General features: G+C 44.3%; 1 protein-coding gene across 1 annotated transcript in view; it reads left to right on the top strand.

The window, feature by feature from the left end:
• The window catches only part of plxdc1 (plexin domain containing 1), a 105923-nt gene that overhangs the window by 10863 nt on the left and 73529 nt on the right, over positions 1-21531 (top strand). Inside the window, exon 2 of the mRNA XM_064923667.1 lies at positions 21036-21196. Within this exon, the coding sequence (XP_064779739.1) occupies positions 21036-21196 (161 nt within the window). The remainder of the gene's footprint in view (positions 1-21035; positions 21197-21531) is intronic.

Raw genomic sequence — 21531 nt, 5'->3', positions numbered from 1 at the left:
CGCTACTGTCATTACACGTATTGTCAGTAGTTATGTCCTTTTTGTTATCTTTTAGACATTTCAGTTTTATAATCTTCACCTATAGATTTGGCATGGTCAGTCACGCTTGATTCCAAGAACACAGGATGAGATGTTACTATCCTTTGTGCAAGCACTTCCAAGAGTTAATGAACAGTGAGCGTGGTGAAATTTGGGGAGCGCATCGTCAGTAGTGTACCTTTGGTTCCTAGGGTGTTTCGGCCTTTCACACTATACACCCTCCCCAAAGGCGGCCAGCGACAGGGTGATCAATCCTACGCTTGCATCCCATTCCCAATTAGTCATAGGAGTTGCCTTGTTGTTGATAGCCAACATCCCATGGGACTATGCATGGCAGGGGCGTCCTCCTCCCTGAGTCAAGCATTGTTGACCGCATACCTCCTGGCCCTCTCACTTCGGGGCCCAGCTGGGGTCTTTCCTCTTCATCCAGAGCCACTGATTGCTGCCTTCTGCCGCCTCTGATACAGCTTTGATTGCCGAACGCTGGCTCTGGCCCTTAATTCCCAGGTCTCTAAGCAGTCTGGTTGTAGATGTTGCCACAAAACCTCTGCAGCCCACCTTCACTGGTCGGACTTCTGTGTTCCAGCCATTATGCCGTGCTTCGGCAGCTAGATCAGCATAGCGCAGATGTTTTTGCTCATAAGCCTCATCTACTGAGTTTTCCCAGGGTACTGTGAGCTCAATGATGAAGACCTTATTGAGTGAACGGGACCAGAGCACTATGTCAGGTCTTAGGGTGGTGGTTGCGATCTCCGGAGGAAACACAAGTTGCCGGCCAATGTCAGCTAGCATTTTCCAGTCGCGGGCCAAGCGCAGCTGGTCTCGCTCTAATGGTGTAGAGCCGCTCTTCGGTGGTTTAACCCCTTCGCGGACAAAGTTTGTCCGTAAGGAGTGTGATGCTGCTGTGGGTGGTAGGGAGTTGGTGGCAGCTCGCTTGTCCTTCAGGGTGGACACAAGGTTTTTAAGGACTTGGTTGTGACACCAAGTGTAGCGTCCTTGGGTGAGGCTTGTTTTACACCCTGTGAGAATGTGCCTGAGGTTGGCTGGCATGGAACAGAGGGCACAGTCCGGATCTTCACCATACCATTGGGTGAAGATTAACTGGTGTTGGAACGACGTCATATGTTGCTCTGATTGAAAAGCTCAACCGCCTCGCTTTCATGGCCCACAGATCCTTCCAGCTGATCTTCCTCTTCTCCACACTGTCCCATCGAGTCCACTGTCCCTGTTTGGCAAGAGAGACTGCCTTGGCCCTCCTTGCAGCCTCCTCCTGATGGCGTACTTCCTGCACTACCATCTTCCGCCGCTCTGGTGCAGTGGCCTTACTCCAAGCAGCACGGCTAGTTAGCCCAAGCCTCCTCTCCCTTGCTGAACATGACCCACATGACCCACAATGTCAGCATGTCTGAGGGCTGCTGTTGCCTCCTGGACTGCTTTTCCTGGCCTCCATTTGCGCCCAGTTGCCAAGGTCGGCGCGTTGTTGCTCACCACTGGGTCTCGAGATTCATTCAGTGTCATCTGGAGCCTGGTTTTTGCACACTTGAATTCCTCTGTTAGACTGGTGAGGGGCAGCTTGAGGACACCATCTCCATAGAGGCCTATGGTGGTAAGGCATCGTGGAACTCCGAGCCACTTCTTTAAGTAGCCTGTGACTCCTCTTTCCATCTTCTCCACTGTTGAGATTGGAACCTCATACATGGTCAGTCACGCTTGACACTCTTATCTCCCGTTTTGTATTTCCTCTGCAAAAACTGCCTAAACTTTGCAGGTGAGACAGCAGTAATTCGCTAAGGGAAGCCACAATTCAGGAATGGCAGCTCACTGCTGGTGGTACGGTGTTTGCTCGGGTTTAGGGGTTATAGCTGGAGGCTGGGTTGGAGTAGTGCTGTGCTCTGGACCTTGAAGGGGTGTATGGTTCCTGTAACCTCAACTGTGCAAACAGTGCTGCATGGTCCTGAAACTGTTCTCCATTTAGTTTTAAACAGTGCTTCGTGGGTTTGGAATGTTTGAACCATTTTCTGCGTCTGAGCGCACGTTTGTGGTCGTTGTTGACTGGTCCCTGTACCTTTGCACCTTTGTCCCTGTACCTTTGCAAATATGTCTGGAACAGTAGCAACAGAACAAAACGCATCAACAGCAGATGTCACACCCTGACCATAGTTTGCTTTGTATGTTTCTATGTTTTGTTTGGTCAGGGTGTGATCTGAGTGGGCATTCTGTTACATGTCTAATTTGTCTATTTCTATGTTTGGCCTGATATGGTTCTCAATCAGGGGCAGGTGTTAGTCATTGTCTCTGATTGGGAACCATATTTAGGTAGCCTGTTTGGTGTTGGGTTTTGTTGGTGATTGTTCCTGTCTCTGTGTTTGCACCAGATAGGGCTGTTTAAGTTCTCACGTTTTATTGTTTTTGTTAGTCTATTCATGTATAGTTCTTTATTAAAGAACCATGAATAGAAACCACGCTGCATTTTGGTCCGCCTCTCCTTCGACTCAAGTAAACCGTTACAACAGAACTCAATCTATAAACCAGTCTAAGTAACATGTTGTGCTGGCAAAAAAACTAAATGTAAGTTAGTGACCTAACAGCTAGACTTTGTTAGAATGTACCACGTCTCTGGTGAGCACAACGAAAAAATGTAATATTGTTTAGGAAAGAGATATGTCAGCTGCTGTTAGTTTAGCTAACTTCGTGGATGGCAGCCATGTTTGTTAAACAAGCAAACTTTCATCCCAGATTGTTTACTTGCAACTTACAGTGAATTGCAAAGTCAAAGATGGCTGCGCCCATTGCCTGTAAAATATTAATTTAGTTTGGGTACTTTAAAGGATATTATAAGTCTTATATCTACTTGTTAGTGTTTACAAGAACTGGTGCACATTACTTGACAAGTTGTTTACAGTTTGACAAAGCAAATAATGTTATCACCTCACAGATCATCATCGCAAATGCAAGCCTACTGCCTAACCGTAGTGTGAAAGGGCTGCCAGATTGGTTGAAATGATTTGTAGGGGGATTCATTTCAGTTCTGGGGAAATGCAGTAAATGTTACTATGATGGGGGATTTATCAATAAATTGGGGGGAGGGGCAGGAAACAAAGTTTGTGATAAATAAAACCTTCTGTAAAGGGGGGTTCTGAGCTGGCAACCCTGAGTAACGATAGTTACAATCTAAGTTGAGTGAACAATCCATTTTGTTAAGACACCCAGAAAGCATTGTATGATGTGAAATGGCACGGTGCATAGCTGGCATTTAGCTTAGCATTAGCTCAGTACAACCTTCCAAAAATGATTGTAATGACACGTGTGTACAATCTATACAAGAAAAAAAATGCATGATATGTCACCATTATTTGAAAATGTGATTAAAACAGAATATACATTATGCTCCATAGTGTGCTACAGTAGAAACGACAACACGATATACAGAAACTATAATGACAATGTAATAAGGCACTTACTTTGAAAGGAACGCACACATGTCCAATGTTGTTGCTAGAAAAGAAAACCACAAAAGCAATGTGGGCGCCAGCCGGTATATTTGCCAGGAGGAAAGAGTTTGCAAGTTACAGTGCATTTGGAAAGCATTCAGACCACTTGACTTCTATATTTTGTTACCTTACAGCCTTTTTCTAAACTTGGTGAGTTTTTTTTGTGTATGACAAACCCGCAAACATTTATTTTAATTTTTTTAATTTTAACAAATGTATCAAGTAAAAGCATACCTTATTTACATAAGTATTCAGACCCTTCGCTATTAGACTCAATTGAGCGCAGGTTCATCCTGTTTCCACTGATTGCTCTTGATGTTTCTACAACTTGATTGGGAACCAGCTGTGGTAAATTCAATTGATTGGACATGATTTGGAAAGGCACACACAGATTCTTTACACAAATCACGTGGGGATTGGATGAGCATATGGATTAGTAGTTGTGGTTTCTACAGGGGGAACACAAAGAGGAGAAAAATAATAGGAGTGCGCCGATCTCATCATACTTATATTTGTAATCCTATCTGTTTTATCACACCTGAAACTCGGTGTGATAATCGGATTTACTCGTGATCTAAAAAACAGAAGTGCGCTTTAAATGCCAGTAAGCCTATACCCCAAGTGCGTATGACTGCACCGTCAATCCAAGCACATCTGTATGTTTCTTTACTCTTCACAAGTTGTTCCAAGCTAAGAAACAATCCAGACAGCTGAAAATGCACATGATTTACTTACTTAGTCCTATCCAATTATCCACGAAATAGGCTAATAAATAATGCATGGCTGGCTACTGCTGACCTGCATTTATGCCAGACACAGATTTAGTTGAAGGTATTCACTCGCCCTATACTTTAAATCAAAGTTTATTGGTCACGTACACAGATTTGCAGATGTTATCGCAGGTGCAGAGAAATGCTTGTTTCTAGCTCAAACAGTCCAGTAAAAACACCTAGCAATAAGCACAAAATCCCAAAAGAAGGAAATACCCCATAATTACAAAGTGAAAACAGGTTTTTAGACATTTTTGCTGATGTATAAAAAAAAAAAAAACTTGATTGGACATGATTTGGAAAGGCACACACTTGTCTATATAAGGTCCCACAGTTGACAGTGCGTTGTCAGAGAAAAAACCAAGCTATGAGGTCAAAGGAATTGTCCCTAGAGCTCTAAGACAGGATTGTATTGAGGCACAGATCTGGGGAAGGGTACAAAAAAATGTCTGCAGCATTAAAGGTCCCAAAGAACTCAGTGGCCTCCATCATTCTTAAATGGAAGAAGTTTGGAAGCACCAAGACTTTTCCTAGAACTGGCAAACCGGCCAAACTGTGCAATCGGGGGAGAAGTGCCTTGGTCAGGGAGGTGAACAAGAACCCGATGGTCCCTCTGACAGAGCTCCAGAGTTCCTCTCTGGAGATGTGAGAAACTTCCAGAAGGACAACTATCTCTGCAGCACTCCACCAATCAGGCCTTAATGGTAGAGTGGCCAGACTGAAGCCACTCCTCAGTAAAAGGCAAATGACAGCCCCCTTGGAGTTTGCCAAAAGGCACCTAAAGTACACTCAGACCATGAGAAACAAGATTCTCTGGTCTGATGAAACCAAGATTGAACTCTTTGGCCTGAATGCCAAGCGTCACGTCTGGAGGAAACCTGGCACCATCCCTACGGTGAAGCATGGGGGTGGTAGCATCATGTTGTGGGGATGTTTTTCAGCGGCAGGGACTGGAAGACTAGTCAGGATTGAGGGAAAGATGAAAGGAGTAAAATACAGAAATATCCTTGTTTAAAAACCTGCTCCAGAGCGCTCAGGACCTCAGACTGGGGCAAAGGTTCACCTTCCAACAGGACAACGACTCTTGATTCAATTTTAGAATAAGGCTATAACCTAACCAAATGTGGAAAAAGTCAAGGGGTCTGAATACTTCCCAAACGTACTGTAGGTAGATCAATGCTTGTTCTGTTGGTCATAAACATTATTATACTTGGTTCACAGCAGTCCAATCATCCTGATACACCACCGTGTCTGTGTCAATGACTGATTTCACCTTTATTCCGTTTACTTTGCACTTAAGTAAATCACAACGCTGTTAAAACTACACGAGAATCGATTTAATTTAACACAGTGATTTCAGGAGTAACATCTAAACATAATGATATGCCCCACCAACATTAGACAACTATACAGAAAACCCTCATTGCTTGAATAAGTACATTAAATATGTGATTAGAAAAGAGTCAGATTAACTGAAATAGCAGAGCATGTGGCTATCTTTTTCTAAGAGGTGTATTATAAGTAATGAAGGTGTAGGGGACTTCTGAGAATGCTAGAGACTTTCTTTGTGGCGCAGCAGAAAGATCAGAGTACCCAAAATCCCAGGTGGGGTCATGAAAAAGCAGTACTTAGTGATCATGTCAAATGTAATCATCTTGCCACAGGTTTAAAATGTTTTTTTTACATTATTTTAGCTGAACAGGACCACCACACAATGTCCTGAAGACTGTTAAAATGAATGTCCTGAGCGTGTTAAATACGTCCCAACATGGTCCTCAGTGACATCCTGGTAACTTACAGGAACTAGACTAAGGTCCCCTATAGAATGTTCCCTTGGGACAATCACGCAATGTCCTAACGACGAGTAAAATGAGTCCTGAGAACGTCCTAAAAAAGTATTGACATGGTCTTCAGCGACATCCTGGTAACTTAGAGGGAACTACACAAAGGTCCCACGAACAACGTTCCTTTGGGACCATTATGAAATGTCACCAAGGATGACGTTCTATCAGAACCAAATAGGAACGTATGGTAACGTTCCCTCGTGGACATCAAAATAGCGTCGGGTAGTTTGGGTCCGAATGCTGATTGGCTGAAAACTGTGTTATATCAGACAATATACCACAGGTATGATGCAAAAATGATTGTTTACTGTTCTATTTATGTTGGTAGCCAGTTTATAATAGCAATAAGGCACCTTGTAAAAAATATACAGTGCCTTGCGAAAGTATTCGGCCCCCTTGAACTTTGCGACCTTTTGCCACATTTCAGGCTTCAAACATAAAGATATAACACTGTATTTTTTCGTGAAGAATCAACAACAAGTGGGACACAATCATGAAGTGGAACGACATTTATTGGATATTTCAAACTTTTTTAACAAATGAAAAACTGAAAAATTGGGCGTGCAAAATTATTCAGCCCCTTTACTTTCAGTAAAAGAAAACTCTCTCCAGAAGTTCAGTGAGGATCTCTGAATGATCCAATGTTGACCTAAATGACTAATGATGATAAATACAATCCACCTGTGTGTAATCAAGTCTCCGTATAAATGCACCTGCACTGTGATAGTCTCAGAGGTCCGTTAAAAGCGCAGAGAGCATCATGAAGAACAAGGAACACACCAGGCAGGTCCGAGATACTGTTGTGAAGAAGTTTAAAGCCGGATTTGGATACAAAAAGATTTCCCAAGCTTTAAACATCCCAAGGAGCACTGTGCAAGCGATAATATTGAAATGGAAGGAGTATCAGACCACTGCAAATCTACCAAGACCTGGCCGTCCCTCTAAACTTTCAGCTCATACAAGGAGAAGACTGATCAGAGATGCAGCCAAGAGGCCCATGATCACTTGATTCTTCACCAAAAAATTCATTTTTATGTCTTTATGTTTAAATCCTGAAATGTGGCAAAAGGTCGCAAAGTTCAAGGGGGCCGAATACTTTCGCAAGGCACTGTAAGTATGTATACTGATACAACAGCACAAGGAACGAATTCATGTTTGAACGCATCCTCAACCACCGGCCAGAGGGAAGCCTCTCAAACGGAGGGTGTAGAGGGGACGCCAATAATAGCCCTCGCCTTCTTTTTTGGTTGCTTTGTGGAACAGACTGCTGAAATGTGCCTGTGGTCAACCAATCACTTTGCTGGCTGTGTTTGCTATTCTGGTGAGTTTGATTTTGCTCCTCACCATACAAGACGGTCATATTGAATGTGAAGATGCTCTCCACCAAGCTGCTGTACACCCTCTCCAGAACATCCTGGCTGATCCCAAACCCCTTCAATATCCCGATTTAAAAACAGGCGTTGGCTTTCTTTCTTCTTTTTTTGATCAGCTCCTTTCTCTTTTCCACTTGACCAGCACCATTCTTGAAGGTTGTTGGTCTGTTTAAAATAGCTGTCCCCATCTAACGTAGCATCTAAAAAAAATAATGTTTTTAAAATCCTACCAGAGCCATGTAATCCGTGTACTTGAAAAGGCTCACATTGTTTCCTTGGATCTTCATCTCATTAGTGTAGATGGAGAACAACAACGGTGAAAGGACACACCCCTTTCCATACATTTGGCCTGAAGGCGGTGTGAGGGCCACAGGTCGAAAGCCATTTGGTGATTTAGCATCTGCCTTCTTAGGCACGGGTACAATGGCCAACACCTTCCAGGAGTTTGGCACTGTACAGGTGCTCAGCAGGAGTTGAAACAGTCGTGTGAAGACTCCCTTGAGCTGGTTGGCGCAGACCTTCAGTACATTGCCCCATAGTTCGTCTGGGCCCGGTGCTTTATGTGGCTTAATATGTGACAAGCCTGAAACCACCTCGTTTTCTGACAGGAGAGGATTTGGGGATGCGCTCGTATTTGTTTACATTAGTCTTTTAAAATCGACGTTATCGAATCTTCCATAAAAACAGTTATGGTCGTTTACAAAGGATGAACAGTCTGCTATGTTATTGTTCTCTCTTTTCCTTTCTCCTCCCATCCTTGCATTAAGCCCTTCCCATGCTTGCTTTGGATTGGCTGGACAGATCCACTGCTCCACTTTATCCTTGAAGTCCTTTTTTAGCTTTCAACATTTTTGACCGGAATTAATTTCTCTTTAAAGCATCAGTATCTCCTTTCAGGGACGCAAACTTCCTTTCATTGAGGTACATTTTCAAGTCATTGGAGACCCGGGGCTTGTTGTTGGGAAATACTGTATGTATGATATGATGCTGTCTGTCAACTCAACTCGTGTGGATCCCTGCACGAGTCAAAGAGTACCTCCCGAGTCTGTGACGTCAAAGCAATCCTTGAGCTCCTCCCTACTCTCCTCTGTCCATACCTGAATGGATTTCTCTACAGGTTTTTTCTCTTCGTTTCACCTGCTGCCTGTATCTCGGTAGGAGATGGATAACGTTATGTCTGATTTCCTGATGGGTGCTCTGCACACTGCCTTGTATGCATCCTCTGCGTTGCCATAACACTGGTCCAGGATACAAGTTGAGCGAGTTGGACAGGTGACATACTGTTGCAGAGTGGGGAGGTGCGAGGAGAGGTAGAGTGTATTAAAATCCCTCAAGCAAATACTGGCGGGTCAGTTGATCGTGAAAGCGCAGCATTGAAACCATCTGTAATCCTACCAGCAGCTTCTTTATTGTTTGGTCCAGGCACTTGAATAACGGTAATCTGTCCAAACTCACGTGGTAGATAGAATGATACAACTCGAATGATACAACAGGAATTTCAATCACACTACACTATTATCTATGAAGATACATAGCCCCACAACCTATTGATTTGTGATGTCTTGATCTGCTCTAATAAGTGTATCCATTGATGTTCACATCAACATTGTCCTGCTTGAGCCACGTTTCTGTAAAGCAGATTAAATGATTCTTCAAATCTAGCCCTTTGCTGCCAACTCATCCAGTTTATTATTTAGTGACTGCACATTCACCGGGAGTTGTTCTTTTTTTGACAGATAGCCAGGGGCACACTCCAACACAATTTACAAACAAAGCATTTGTGTTTAGTGAGTCCGCCAGATCAGAGACAGTAGGGATGACCAGGGATGTTCTCTTGATAAGTGTATGAATTGGACCATTTTCCTGTCGAAATGTAACTGTCACGCCTTGGTCATTGTATTTTGTGTTTTTCGTTATATATTTGGTTAGGCCAGGGTGTGACATGGGTTTATGTATTGTATTTTCGTATTGGGGTTTGTAGTATTTGGGATTGTAGCTGATTAGGGGTGTGTGTTAAATAGGTTTGGCTGCCTGAGGCGGTTCTCAATCAGAGTCAGGTGATTCTCGTTGTCTCTGATTGGGAACCGTATTTAGGTAGCCTGGGTTTCGCTTTGTATTTCGTGGGTGATTGTTCCTGTCTCTGTGTTAGTGTTCACCAGTCAGGCTGTAATAGGTTTCACGTCCGTTTGTTGTTTTCGTATTTATTCGTTATTTCATGTATAGTTCCGTTATTTGTTTCATTAAAGAACATGATTAATCAACACGCTGCATTTCGGTCCGACTCTCTTTCGACAAACGAAGAACGTCGTTACAGAATCACCCACCACACACGGACCGAGCAGCGTGTTAACAGGCAGGAGCTACACGAGAGGCAACAGAAGCAGCTTCAGTGGGAGAGGCTACACCATTTGGAGAATTGGACATGGGAGGAGGAACTGGACGGAAAAGGACCCTGGGCTCAGCCTGGTGAATATCGCCGCCCCAAGGAGGAACTAGAAGCGGCTAAAGCTGAGAGGCGCTGGTATGAGGAGGCAGCACGGCGACGTGGATGGAAACAGGAGCAGCCCAGAGAGGAGTACAGTATGGATATTACGACGTGGGAAGAAATAGACAGGTGGGCGGCCGACCCAGAGAGAGTGCCGGAGCCCGCCTGGGATTCGCTGGAGCAGTGCGAAGAGGGCCATAGGAGAATGGAGTCGAAAAGAAAGACACGGCGGCGCAGAGCGAAGCCCCAAAATTTCTTGGGGGGGGGGGGCTCAGAGGGGGAGTGGCTGAGTCAGGAGACAGACCTGAGCCAACTCTCCCTGTTTATCGTGAAGAGCCAAGGAGGAGACCAGAATCGGTGTTGGAGGTGAGCGAAGCAGAGACTGTGAAGGAGTTAATGGGGAAATTGGAGGAGAAAGTAATGAGGGAGTTGCTAGTTTGGTGCTTTAGGTACAATATTCATCCGACGGAGCGTGTCGGGGATTTAATGGCACCTGGGTCAGCGCTCCATACTAGTCCTGAGGTGCGTGTTAGTCGGCTGGTGAAAAATGTGCCAGCCTCATGCACTAGGCCTCCTGTGTACCTACCTAGCCTTGCACGTCCTGTGCCAGTCCTGCTCTCAGGCTCTCCAGTACACCTTCACGGTCCAGTCCATCCTGTGCCACCTTCACACACCAGTCCTCCGATGGTAGCTCCCCACACCAGGCTTCCTGTGCTTGTCCTCTATCCAGTACCACCTCCACACCCCAGCCCTCCGGTAGCAGCTCCCCGCACTAGGCTTCCTGTGCGTGTCCTCGGCCCAATACCACCAGTGCCAGCACCACGCATCAGGCCTTCAGTGCGCCTCGCCTATTCAGCGCAGCCAGCGCTTTCTCCCTCTCCTGCGCTGTCGGAGTCTCCCGCCTGTTCAGCGGTTCTAGAGCCTTCATCCTCTACAGCGCTGCCGGAGCCTCCTGCCTGTATGGAGCAGCCAGAGCTGTCAGTCTGCATGGGGCAGCCAGAGCTGTCAGTCTGCTTAGAGCAGCCAGAGCTGTCAGTCTGCATGGAGCAGCTAGAGCTGCCAGTCTACATGGAGCAGCCAGAGCTGTCAGTCTGCTTAGAGCAGCCAGAGCTGTCAGTCTGCATGGAGCAGCTAGAGCTGCCAGTCTACATGGAGCAGCCAGAGCTGTCAGTCTGCTTAGAGCAGCCAGAGCTGCCAGTCTGCATGGGGCAGCCAGAGCTGTCAGTCTGCATGGAGCAGCTAGAGCTGCCAGTCTGCATGGGGCAGCCAGAGCTGTCAGTCTGCTTGGAGCAGCCAGAGTTGCCAGTCTGCATGGAGTTGCCAGTCTGCATGGAGTTGCCAGTCTGCATGGAGCTGCCAGTCTGCATGGAGCTGCCAGTCTGCAAGGAGCTGCCAGTCTGCAAGGAGCTGCCAGTCTGCAAGGAGCTGCTAGTCTGCAAGGAGCTGCCAAAGCTGTTAATCTGCATGGAGCAGCCAGAGCCGCCAGTCAGCATGGAGCAGCCAGAGCCGCCAGTCAGCATGGAGCAGTCAGAGCCACCAGTCAGCATGGAGCAGCCAGAGCCACCAGTCAGCATGAAGCAGCCAGAGCCATCAGTCAGCCAGACTCTTCCAGATCTGCCAGTCAGCCAGACTCTTCCAGATCTGCCAGTCAGCCAGACTCTTCCAGATCTGCCAGTCAGCCAGACTCTTCCAGATCTGCCAGACAGCCAGACTCTTCCAGATCTGCCAGTCAGCCAGACTCTTCCAGATCTGCCAGTCAACCAGACTCTTCCAGATCTGCCAGTCAGCCAGACTCTTCCAGATCTGCCAGTCAGCCAGACTCTTCCAGATCTGCCAGTCAACCAGACTCTTCCAGATCTGCCAGTCAACCAGACTCTTCCAGATCCGCCAGTCAGCCAGGATCCGCTAGTCAGCCAGGATCTGCCAGATCTGCTAGTCAGCCAGGATCAGCCAGTCAGCCAGGATCTGCCAGATCTGATAGTCAGCCAGGATCCGCCAGTCAACCAGGATCTGCCGGATTCAACTGCCTGGCTGGGCTTCTTCTCGGTACTGGGCTTCTTCTCAGTACTGGGCTTCTTCTCAGTACTGGGCTTCTTCTCAGTCCCGGGCTTCTTCTCAGTCCCGAACTGCCCCTCAGTCCCGAGCTGCCCCTCAGTCCCGAGCTGCCTCAGACCCGAGCTGCTCCTCAGTTTAGTGGGGTTCTGGGTGAGGACTATTCGGCCATGGTCGGCGACGAGGGTGAATCATCCCAGGACGCGAAGGGGAGGAACAATGACATTTATGAAGTGGGGTCCACGTCCCGAGCCGGAACCGCCACCATGGACAGACGCCCACCCGGACCCTCCCTATGGTTTTGAGGTGCGTTCGGGAGTCCGCACCTTAGGGGGGGGTTCTGTCACGCCTTGGTCATTGTATTTTGTGTTTTTCGTTATATATTTGGTTAGGCCAGGGTGTGACATGGGTTTATGTATTGTATTTTCGTATTGGGGTTTGTAGTATTTGGGATTGTAGCTGATTAGGGGTGTGTGTTAAATAGGTTTGGCTGCCTGAGGCGGTTCTCAATCAGAGTCAGGTGATTCTCGTTGTCTCCGATTGGGAACCGTATTTAGGTAGCCTGGGTTTCGCTTTGTATTTCGTGGGTGATTGTTCCTGTCTCTGTGTGAGTGTTCACCAGTCAGGCTGTAATAGGTTTCACGTTCCGTTTGTTGTTAACGTATTTATTCATTATTTCATGTATAGTTCCGTTATTTGTTTCATTAAAGAACATGATTAATCAACACGCTGCATTTCGGTCCGACTCTCTTTCGACAAACGAAGAACGTCGTTACAGTAACAAGTTTTTTTGGGAATGTAGTATAGTAAAAGTAGGCAAAAATATAAATAGTAAAGTGCAGATACCCACAAAAAACGACTTAGGTAAAAAATACTTTAAAGTACTACTTAGGTACTTTATGTCACTGTATCCCATATAATCACATTGAATAACACATTCATAAATGGAAAACCAGAAAGTCAAGAAATGTAACATAAGGAACCAGGTTTTGAAGTGTCTGTCCTATATACAGTATGATCGATACTTTTGGTCATGTAGTGTATGTGGACACATGCTCGTAGAACATCTCATTCCAAAATCATGGAGATTAATATGGAGCTGGTCCTCCCTTTGATGCTGTAGCAGCCTTCACTCTTCTGGGAAGGCTTTCCACTAGATGTTGGAACATTGCTGTGGGGACTTAATTCCATTCAACCACAAGATCATTAGTCAGGTCATGCACTGATGTTGGGCCATTACGCCTGGCTCGCAGTCGGCATTCCAATTCATCCCAAAGGTGTTCGGTCAGGGCTCTGTTCAAGTTCTTCCACACCAATCACGAAACCATTTCTGTATGGACCTTGCTTTGTGCACGGGGGCATTGTCATGCTGAAAGGGCCTTCCCCAAACTGTTGCCACAAAATTGGAAGCACAGAATCTTCTAGAATGTCATTGTATGCTGTAGCGTTAAACTGTATCTTCGCTGGAATTAAGGGGCCAAGCACGAACCATGAGAAACATACTGTATATAACGGTCATGAGTTTGTATTGTCCTTTTGTATGGTTCTTTTCTTAAACACCATTTTAAAATGTCTAAATGATACTGCAACACATTTTCCCCCAAGGGAACAATAAAGAGCGTAAAGTAACATGTCTGTTTATTAGGGGTGTGCAAAGTTCTAGGTTATGGATAAATTAAAATAAAAACATTACAAAAAAATATATATATATACAGTGCCTTGCGAAAGTATTCGGCCCCCTTGAACTTTGCGACCTTTTGCCACATTTCAGGCTTCAAACATAAAGATATAAAACTGTATTTTTTTGTGAAGAATCAACAACAAGTGGGACACAATCATGAAGTGGAACGACATTTATTGGATATTTCAAACTTTTTTAACAAATCAAAAACTGAATAATTGGGTGTGAATGTATGTGATCCTTTTCATGGAAGGTGATGCCAAAGAAAAATGTCCATCCTGGATGGGACATAACATTTTATTCTGTTCTTTACTCAGTACTTTGTTGAAGCACCTATGGCAACGATTACAGCTCTGAGTCTTCTTGGTGTATGACACTACAAGCTTGTGTGCAAAGCTGTCATCAAGGCAAATGGTGGCTAGTTTGAAGAATATACAATATTTTTGAATTTGTTTAACACTTTCTGGTTACTACATGATTCCATATGTGTTATTTCATAGTTTTGATGTCTTCACTGTTATTATTATACATTGTAGAAAATAGTAAAAAATAAAATCCCTTGAATGAGGTGCCCAAACTTTTGACTGGTACTGTAGAAGAGCTCACCAACATCCAAGACCAGCGATACATTGATTCAGCAAACAACCCAGCTGATGATCTGACTAGAGAAAAGATTTTAGCAGAGCTCTCTAAACCAAGCACATGGCAACGTGGCCCTCTTCTTCTACCCCAGTATCCAGAGCAACGGCCCAAAGACTCTACTCCTGAGCCATCAGAAGGTCAATCAGAGGTCAAGAAATCCTTCTTATGTGGTACAGTGACGTTCAACCCTTGTGCTCAAGATGTAAACATACACAAAATCCTATCAAGAGCTCATAGATGCTGCTGCTCAAGTACAACACATTATCAACCACTTAACCGCAAGTCCCTCTGCAGCAGACGACCTTGATGCAGAGCTCGATCTACTCAGAGAAGCCCATCTCGACCGTTTTAGTGAAGACTTGGCATGCCTACAAGCCCAAGAATCGCTCTCATCCACTAGCTACATACTCTGCTTAGATCTGCTGCACCTCGGGACTAATTCGGGTGCGAGGGACACTACGTCACAGTGACAGGATGGATGACTCCAGGTATTATCGTCCTAGACCCCTGCCATCCTGTCACAAAGCTAATCATCCAGAACTACGATGACAAACGGAACCATCCTGGGACCTCCCAGCATCCCGTTTCGACCTATACAAGCCAGCCTTCTGTTCCACAGGGATGGATTGATCCAGACCCTACAACATTAAGCTTGACAGTAAAACGGAAGAGAGATGTGCCATAATGTTCAAATGCTTGACGACTCGGTCTGTGCACATGAACTCCATTAACACAGATTCCTTTCTTGTGAAAGTATTGAAATGAACACTTTGAAGTGCTATCCTCTGGGGATGCAATGGACATCGTGCTGTATGTTTCTACCCAAATCAATTGAATGTGATTTCAATTAAATCCTATATCTCGCTCTATCTTACTCCTCCCAAATTTGTTTCCCTCTTTTCAGTTATTTTGCCTGGTGTAATCTTTCTTTGTCTTGGTAGCCTGGTGGAACAGGCCTGCTTTTGCTCACATTAACATTTCAATGTGAGCGCAGCAGTCCGTCTGCTTGACCAGGCTAGTCTTTTGTTACATCCGTTGACGCAAAAATGGTCTCAATAAATATAGTTGTCGGCTGTGCACATTCTGCACTCAGGAATGGCTGTGTTGGCCAACCTCCCTCGACAAATTATTTTGTTTAAACTTTACATTCCAACGCCATAAATACGGACTATATTTAGGTATACTACCTCACATCATATGGTTCTGTAGAAAGAGGGAGAGACAGTTGGTTTTTCAAAATAATCAGTTTCATTCCTACACCATAAGTGGAGGCTATATACAACCTAACATTATAGTTTTTGTATACCTTTAAGGAGAGAGCGAGAGAGGGGGGGAGAGAGACACTCGTTCTGCCTCCCTGGTTTGGAATCACTCCTGCTATTTCCTCCCAGGTGAGGGCATAGCGTCACTAGAAAGAGAGATCCAACCAAACCAGCCAAGCTTCTCGTGTATCCCCCTTACCCTCTCCACCCTCTGTGTATTTTGTAATAATATATTACTACCTTGACTCAAGCTTATAACGTCCATGTCATAGTTTAATAACCCAGCTCAACTAAGAATGTAGTTTCTGAAGAGCATTTGTCAAAGTCCCCGAAGAACTGCCAGTATATTGTTTGTCTAATGTGTTGGGCTTTCTGTTTTTATCTGCGATCAACTCATCTATCTCCTCCCTCTCCATATGACAGTCTGTTTATATAACCATTTCTACTGACCGAGTTACTTGGTAAATGTGGTTTTGCTGTCCTCAACACAGTAAGTCACGATGGAGCCATTAAATAGGACATAAATTCCTCAAGCAAAGCAATGGCCAGAGTGAACATGAAAACGTAACCCTCTGATGTGTTGACCAGATGACATAACACACACATACATGCACATACTCGGACACACAAAAAACACACACCCACGCACACACCCACACACACACAGGAATTGGACAAAATTCCAAATATGTTAGATGCAGGTATTAAGTGTTTTGTCATTCTTCTGACTGTGTGAACTTGAAATATGAAAAGACCATCAAACAACTCTCCAGAAAACATTCGAAACACTAAGCTCTTCGTAAAGCGTTGCACATCAAATGTTAACTCTGATTATTTCCCCATTGAGTAACTTGACTCAAAAAACAACTCCGTTAAAACAGTTGTTCAAGGTTAAATTAGTGAAACACATCAATCCTGGTCTTAATTTCCACTTTTAGGTGCAAGAGTGATATGTTTTTAATTCTTAATTTCCTACTTTTAACCCCTCCCCCTGAAACAGAACTGATAGGTGGACTCAGAGATGCTGTGATGTCACGATACCCCTCAAGGGCGTTTTTTTTTTTTTCCTGTAATTACTCTTAATTTGAGAAAAATAAAATCATCAAAATAGATATTTTGTACACAAAGAAAATCAATTAGGGGTCCACGTCTAAATATTGCTCCTAGTGTTGCTCAAAGCTCAGAACACAAGTCTTATCGAACAGAAGAGGCCTACATTCAAATGCAATAAAATGCAAGCAATACAGTTCTGAAAATGCAATACGTTTTTGTTTTGTCGCTGATGCTACGTATCAGTGTGATACATTGTTCATATTTCCTCCTTTCAAGGCTATAACATTACAATTGTATCGCTAATAGGCTGAGTTTGTAGATCGACCTGAGGTGAATGAGCCTACAGCAGCCGGTGTCATTTTTGCATGTTTTTGAGGTTCTTCAAATAGCATTTTTTAAGTTTTGTAATTGTATAGAAATGCAGTAAATCAGCTTCAACTTTCAAAAATATCCCCCCCCCCCCCCTTTCGGACCTCACACAAACTCAAATCCTGTTTACGGCCTTTCTACAGTTATAATATAATTGGCCAAACAGCCAATGTTGGACTGAAGATGTTAACTTTGGTAACTTCCTGGAAACGGTTTTCCGGTAGCGATGGAACTTAAGCTTACCAGGGTTTTAATAATGCATCTTTCTACAACTGCCGAAGATTTCACATGCGTTTCCCAAAACACCATGTATTGAGAACGTTCAAGTGCGTCGTTGGAGCATGTGTCAATAGGATCGAAAGAAAAGCAGTGCTGCTCTCAAATCAGCTTTCTCCGTTCAAATCTTACCCTACCATTATAATTATTCCACAATACTGATGACGGATCAGCTCCTAGAGCAGTTGTATTCAAAGTCATGGTTGAAATATATAGGCCTTTGTAACCTATACTGCCATACTGTTATCTTTTAATCCAGTCATCGCAGTTTTCCTTTGAATATTTTTTTTAGCCTTTGCTTGTTTGAAACAATTACAGACATTGGCAACTTTGTCTTTGTAGTCAACTTTGTTCTGAAGTTATTGGCGGTCACGGAGAGCCAGAATCAAGACGTTTATGTTTAGTGGAGATCTTCTGTGTATAAACTGATGCGGAAGAGCAAAGAAGCATCTAAGCACTTAGCAGTCAGTAAATAAGGAGAGTTTTCAAAGTGCAACTTTCGTAACAATGGTTTTAGGAAACAGCTCAGAGATAGATACCAATGCATTAGCAGCCTGGTCTGCTTAGTTCATTGACTGTAATGTAACTAGAAGAGATGAGGGATGTCTCGCTTCCTCTTCCGTCTCTGACTGGAGTGTGAATTAGCCATCGAGGAGGTAGAGTGTGGCGATTGTGTCTGCTTCGGGTCTAAACTGCAGCGACTTTCTATTGCATGTAGTAGAGATAGCAAAGCCATTTCCAGTTTGAATATTGTTGCTATATCCATACAGTAATCCATACAAAAACGTGCTATTTGTGGCCTCACCATAACATTTTGGAATGTAAAATCAAATTGTTCAACTGAAATTGATACCAGGTGGTAGGTTTGTTGAACGAACTCACCTTTGGTAGAGATGACACACTCAACAGAACGCTCCCAGTTTTCAAGCATTTTTCAAATGGAAAAGGGGGCAGACAGGACGAAAAGAAGCACTACAGTTACCCTTTTAAGTGATTTGAATGTCTGTACTATGGATTAAATGTCCTGGCATTGTCAGAACACTATTTGTTTCTACAGACTAATTGTTTTTCCTTAATTATACTTTGGCTCAATTACAGCACGTTTACAAAACTATTGACCACTTGCACGGTTCTTACAAAAGTACTTTTTATTCAGACTGAAAGTTTTGCTCATAATGTGGCAGGGGATAACTTTTTCCACATGTGGCATGATGCTAAAGCCAGAGAGTGCTAACCCAGTTGATTATTTGGGTCTACAACCTAGAAAATCCCAAGATATTAAGTCACACTAACTTGCTGTAATGCGTATGTTAATGGTCACTGTCTTCTTCCCGCCAATTGTATATGATTCATATGCTGATTTGCTGTTGAATCAAATTCGGTTACAAGGCTCATCATAAAGCAAACACACACGGAAGTGTTACTGTCTGTCCAGATGTGTAATGTTGAGTTGTCTCTGCAAAGGTGACTTGGTGGTCTCCCAGAGATAGTTTTGAGTTACTGATTTTCCTGCTGGGAATCTTAATTGTGAATTTTAAAAACTTCCATCCCCTTGTTTCTGTTCATTGACCGTATTCCTTATGAGGCGCACATAGTTGTGACTTATGGTTTGATGAGTATCTTTCCCACCTAATGCATCACAACTCCATCAATCTTTTTCACACGTCTGTGTTAAGCAGTCAGCCTCAAAGGTAATACCTCCACAACCCACAGACCAATCCAAGTCACTGGTGAAACACTAGGTGCCAAATAAGGCAGCAAGATTTAAGGTTCAGGACATCGGGTGATGTTCAGAAGACATTGTTTTACAAGTATAACCAGATGTGTCACCCCCATACGGGGCACGGGTACATGCCGCCACAGATTTGTTCCGTTTAAAAATTCTAAATAAAATACTAACCACCTAGCAGTTTTATGAAGTTGGCTTTAGCTAGCCCAGACAGGTTCCCAATGTCCCAACCTCATAACTAGCTACCAAGAAGCCATTTCAGGGTATCAATGAAGTTAAGAGGTAGACTTACAGTGCCTTTGGAAAGAATTCAGACCCCTTTACTTTTTCCCACATTTTGTTATGTTACAGCCTTATTCTAAAATGAATTCAATAAAACAATTTCCTCAACAATCTACAAACAATACCCCCGTACTGACAAAGCGAAAACAGGTTTTTATACATTTTTGAAAATGTATCAAAAACAAACATATCTTATTCACATAAGTATTCAGAACCTTTGCTATGAGACTCGAAATTGAGCTCCGGTGCATCCTGCTTCCTTTGATCATCCTCGATGTTTCTACAACACACCTGTCTACGGTATATAAGGTTCCACAGTTGACAGTGCAGGCCAGAGCAAAAACCAAGCCATTAGGTCTTCTTAAATGGAAGAAGTTTGGGACCACCAAGACTCTTCCTAGAGCTGGCCACCCGGCCAAACTGAGCAGTCGGGGGAGAAGGGCCTTTCTCAGGGAGGTCACCATGAACCCGATGGTCACTTTGACAGAGCTCCAGAGTTCCTTTGTGGAAATGGTTGTCCTTCAGGAAGGTTCTCCCATCTCTGCAGCACTCCACCAATTAGGTAGAGTGGCCAGAAGGAAGCAACCCCTCAGTAAAAGGCACATGACAACCGCTTGGAGTTTGCCAAAAGGAAGCTGAAGTACTCTCAGACCATGAGAAACAAGATTCTCTGGTCTGATGAAACCAAGATTGAACTCTTTGGCCTGAATGCCAAGTGTCACGTCTGGAGGAAACCTGGCACGATCCCTATGGTGGTGGCAGCATCATGCTGTGGGAATGTTTTTCTGCAGCAGGGACTGGGAGACTAGTTTGGATCGAGACAAAGATGAACGGAGCAAGGTACAGAGAGATCCTTGATGAAAACCTGCACCAGAGCGCTCAGGACCTCAGACTGGGGCGAAGGTTCACCTTCCAACAGGACAACGACCCTAAGCACACAGCCAAGACAATACAGGAGTGACTTCGGGACAAGTCTCTGAATGTACTTGAGCGGCCCAACCAGAGCCCGTACTTGAACACAATCGACCATCTCTGGAGAGACCAGAAAATAGCTGTGCTTCGACGCTCCCCATCCAACCTGATCTGCAGAGAAGAATGGGAGAAACTCCTCAAATACAGGTGTGCCAAGCTTGTAGCGTCAAACCCAAGAGGACTCGAGGCTGTCATCGCTGACAAAGGTGCTTCAACAAAGTACTGAGTAAAGGGCCTGAATACTTGTATAAAAAATTTGAAAAACCCATTACTGCTTTGTCATTATGGGGTATTGTGTGTAGATTGATGAAGGGGGAACAATTGAATACATTTTAGAATAAGGCTGCAACCTAACAAAATGTGGAAAAAGTCCAGGTGTCAGAATACTTCCCAAATGCACTGTAAGTAGATCATTGCTTGTTCTGTTGGTCATAAATATTATCTTTTTTTTTTACAATATGGATTACGGGTTAGGGTACTAGTGGCATAAGAATATACATTTTTGCCTGGGGGGGGGGGGTACATTCTCACGTATTTGGTTCCCCCTCAGATTTGTGGTGGGCATGACGTCCCTGAGTATAGCTTTTCTGTTTGTTTTTAATCAGTTATGTATTTCTTGTTGTGGTGTTCTCATAGTTTGCATGAGATGTGATATTGCTGTTTCTATCGAATGGCCATGTTATCTTGACTGTTATGTCATCTTTCATGTTTGTAGATGATACGTCACTGCGGATAGATGGGGGCTCGTCTGAGATGGGCAGGATCTACCGAGACCAGCAGCCCTCCATCAAACATGGTCAGAACCGAGCGGTACGCCACGCACTGGGGGGAGGACTGGACATTGATACCTTGCCCGACAACATGACCCATGTGGTGGTGAGAAATTTAATGAGTTATGTTCAGTATAACTCTTGTAGTGGTAAGGTCTAACTAACAGGCAGCCAGGAAAATCTGTGATGATATCGATAGGAATATTGTTATTTTCCTGTCTGCTCAGCAGTTAGTTGCCATCCTAGCACCCACATCAGTTTGCTCAGGAACAGGCTCATGTGACCGACTGCGTCTCCTGCACACCACATAACACTCTTAGCCCTGTGAGCTAAAGCCCAGGCCCTCTCTGTGACACAGCTGGTAGTAGGTAATTGGCAACATCTTCATTAGTCATCGCTAATAACCACATCTCAATGCATGGCTAAGCACTTTGATAATGG

The sequence above is a fragment of the Oncorhynchus masou genome, chromosome 18, assembly GCF_036934945.1.
Source record: "Oncorhynchus masou masou isolate Uvic2021 chromosome 18, UVic_Omas_1.1, whole genome shotgun sequence".
Lineage (NCBI taxonomy): Eukaryota > Metazoa > Chordata > Actinopteri > Salmoniformes > Salmonidae > Oncorhynchus > Oncorhynchus masou.
Note: the sequence above shows the minus strand (reverse complement) of the source record. Positions and strands in the feature narration are given on the sequence as shown.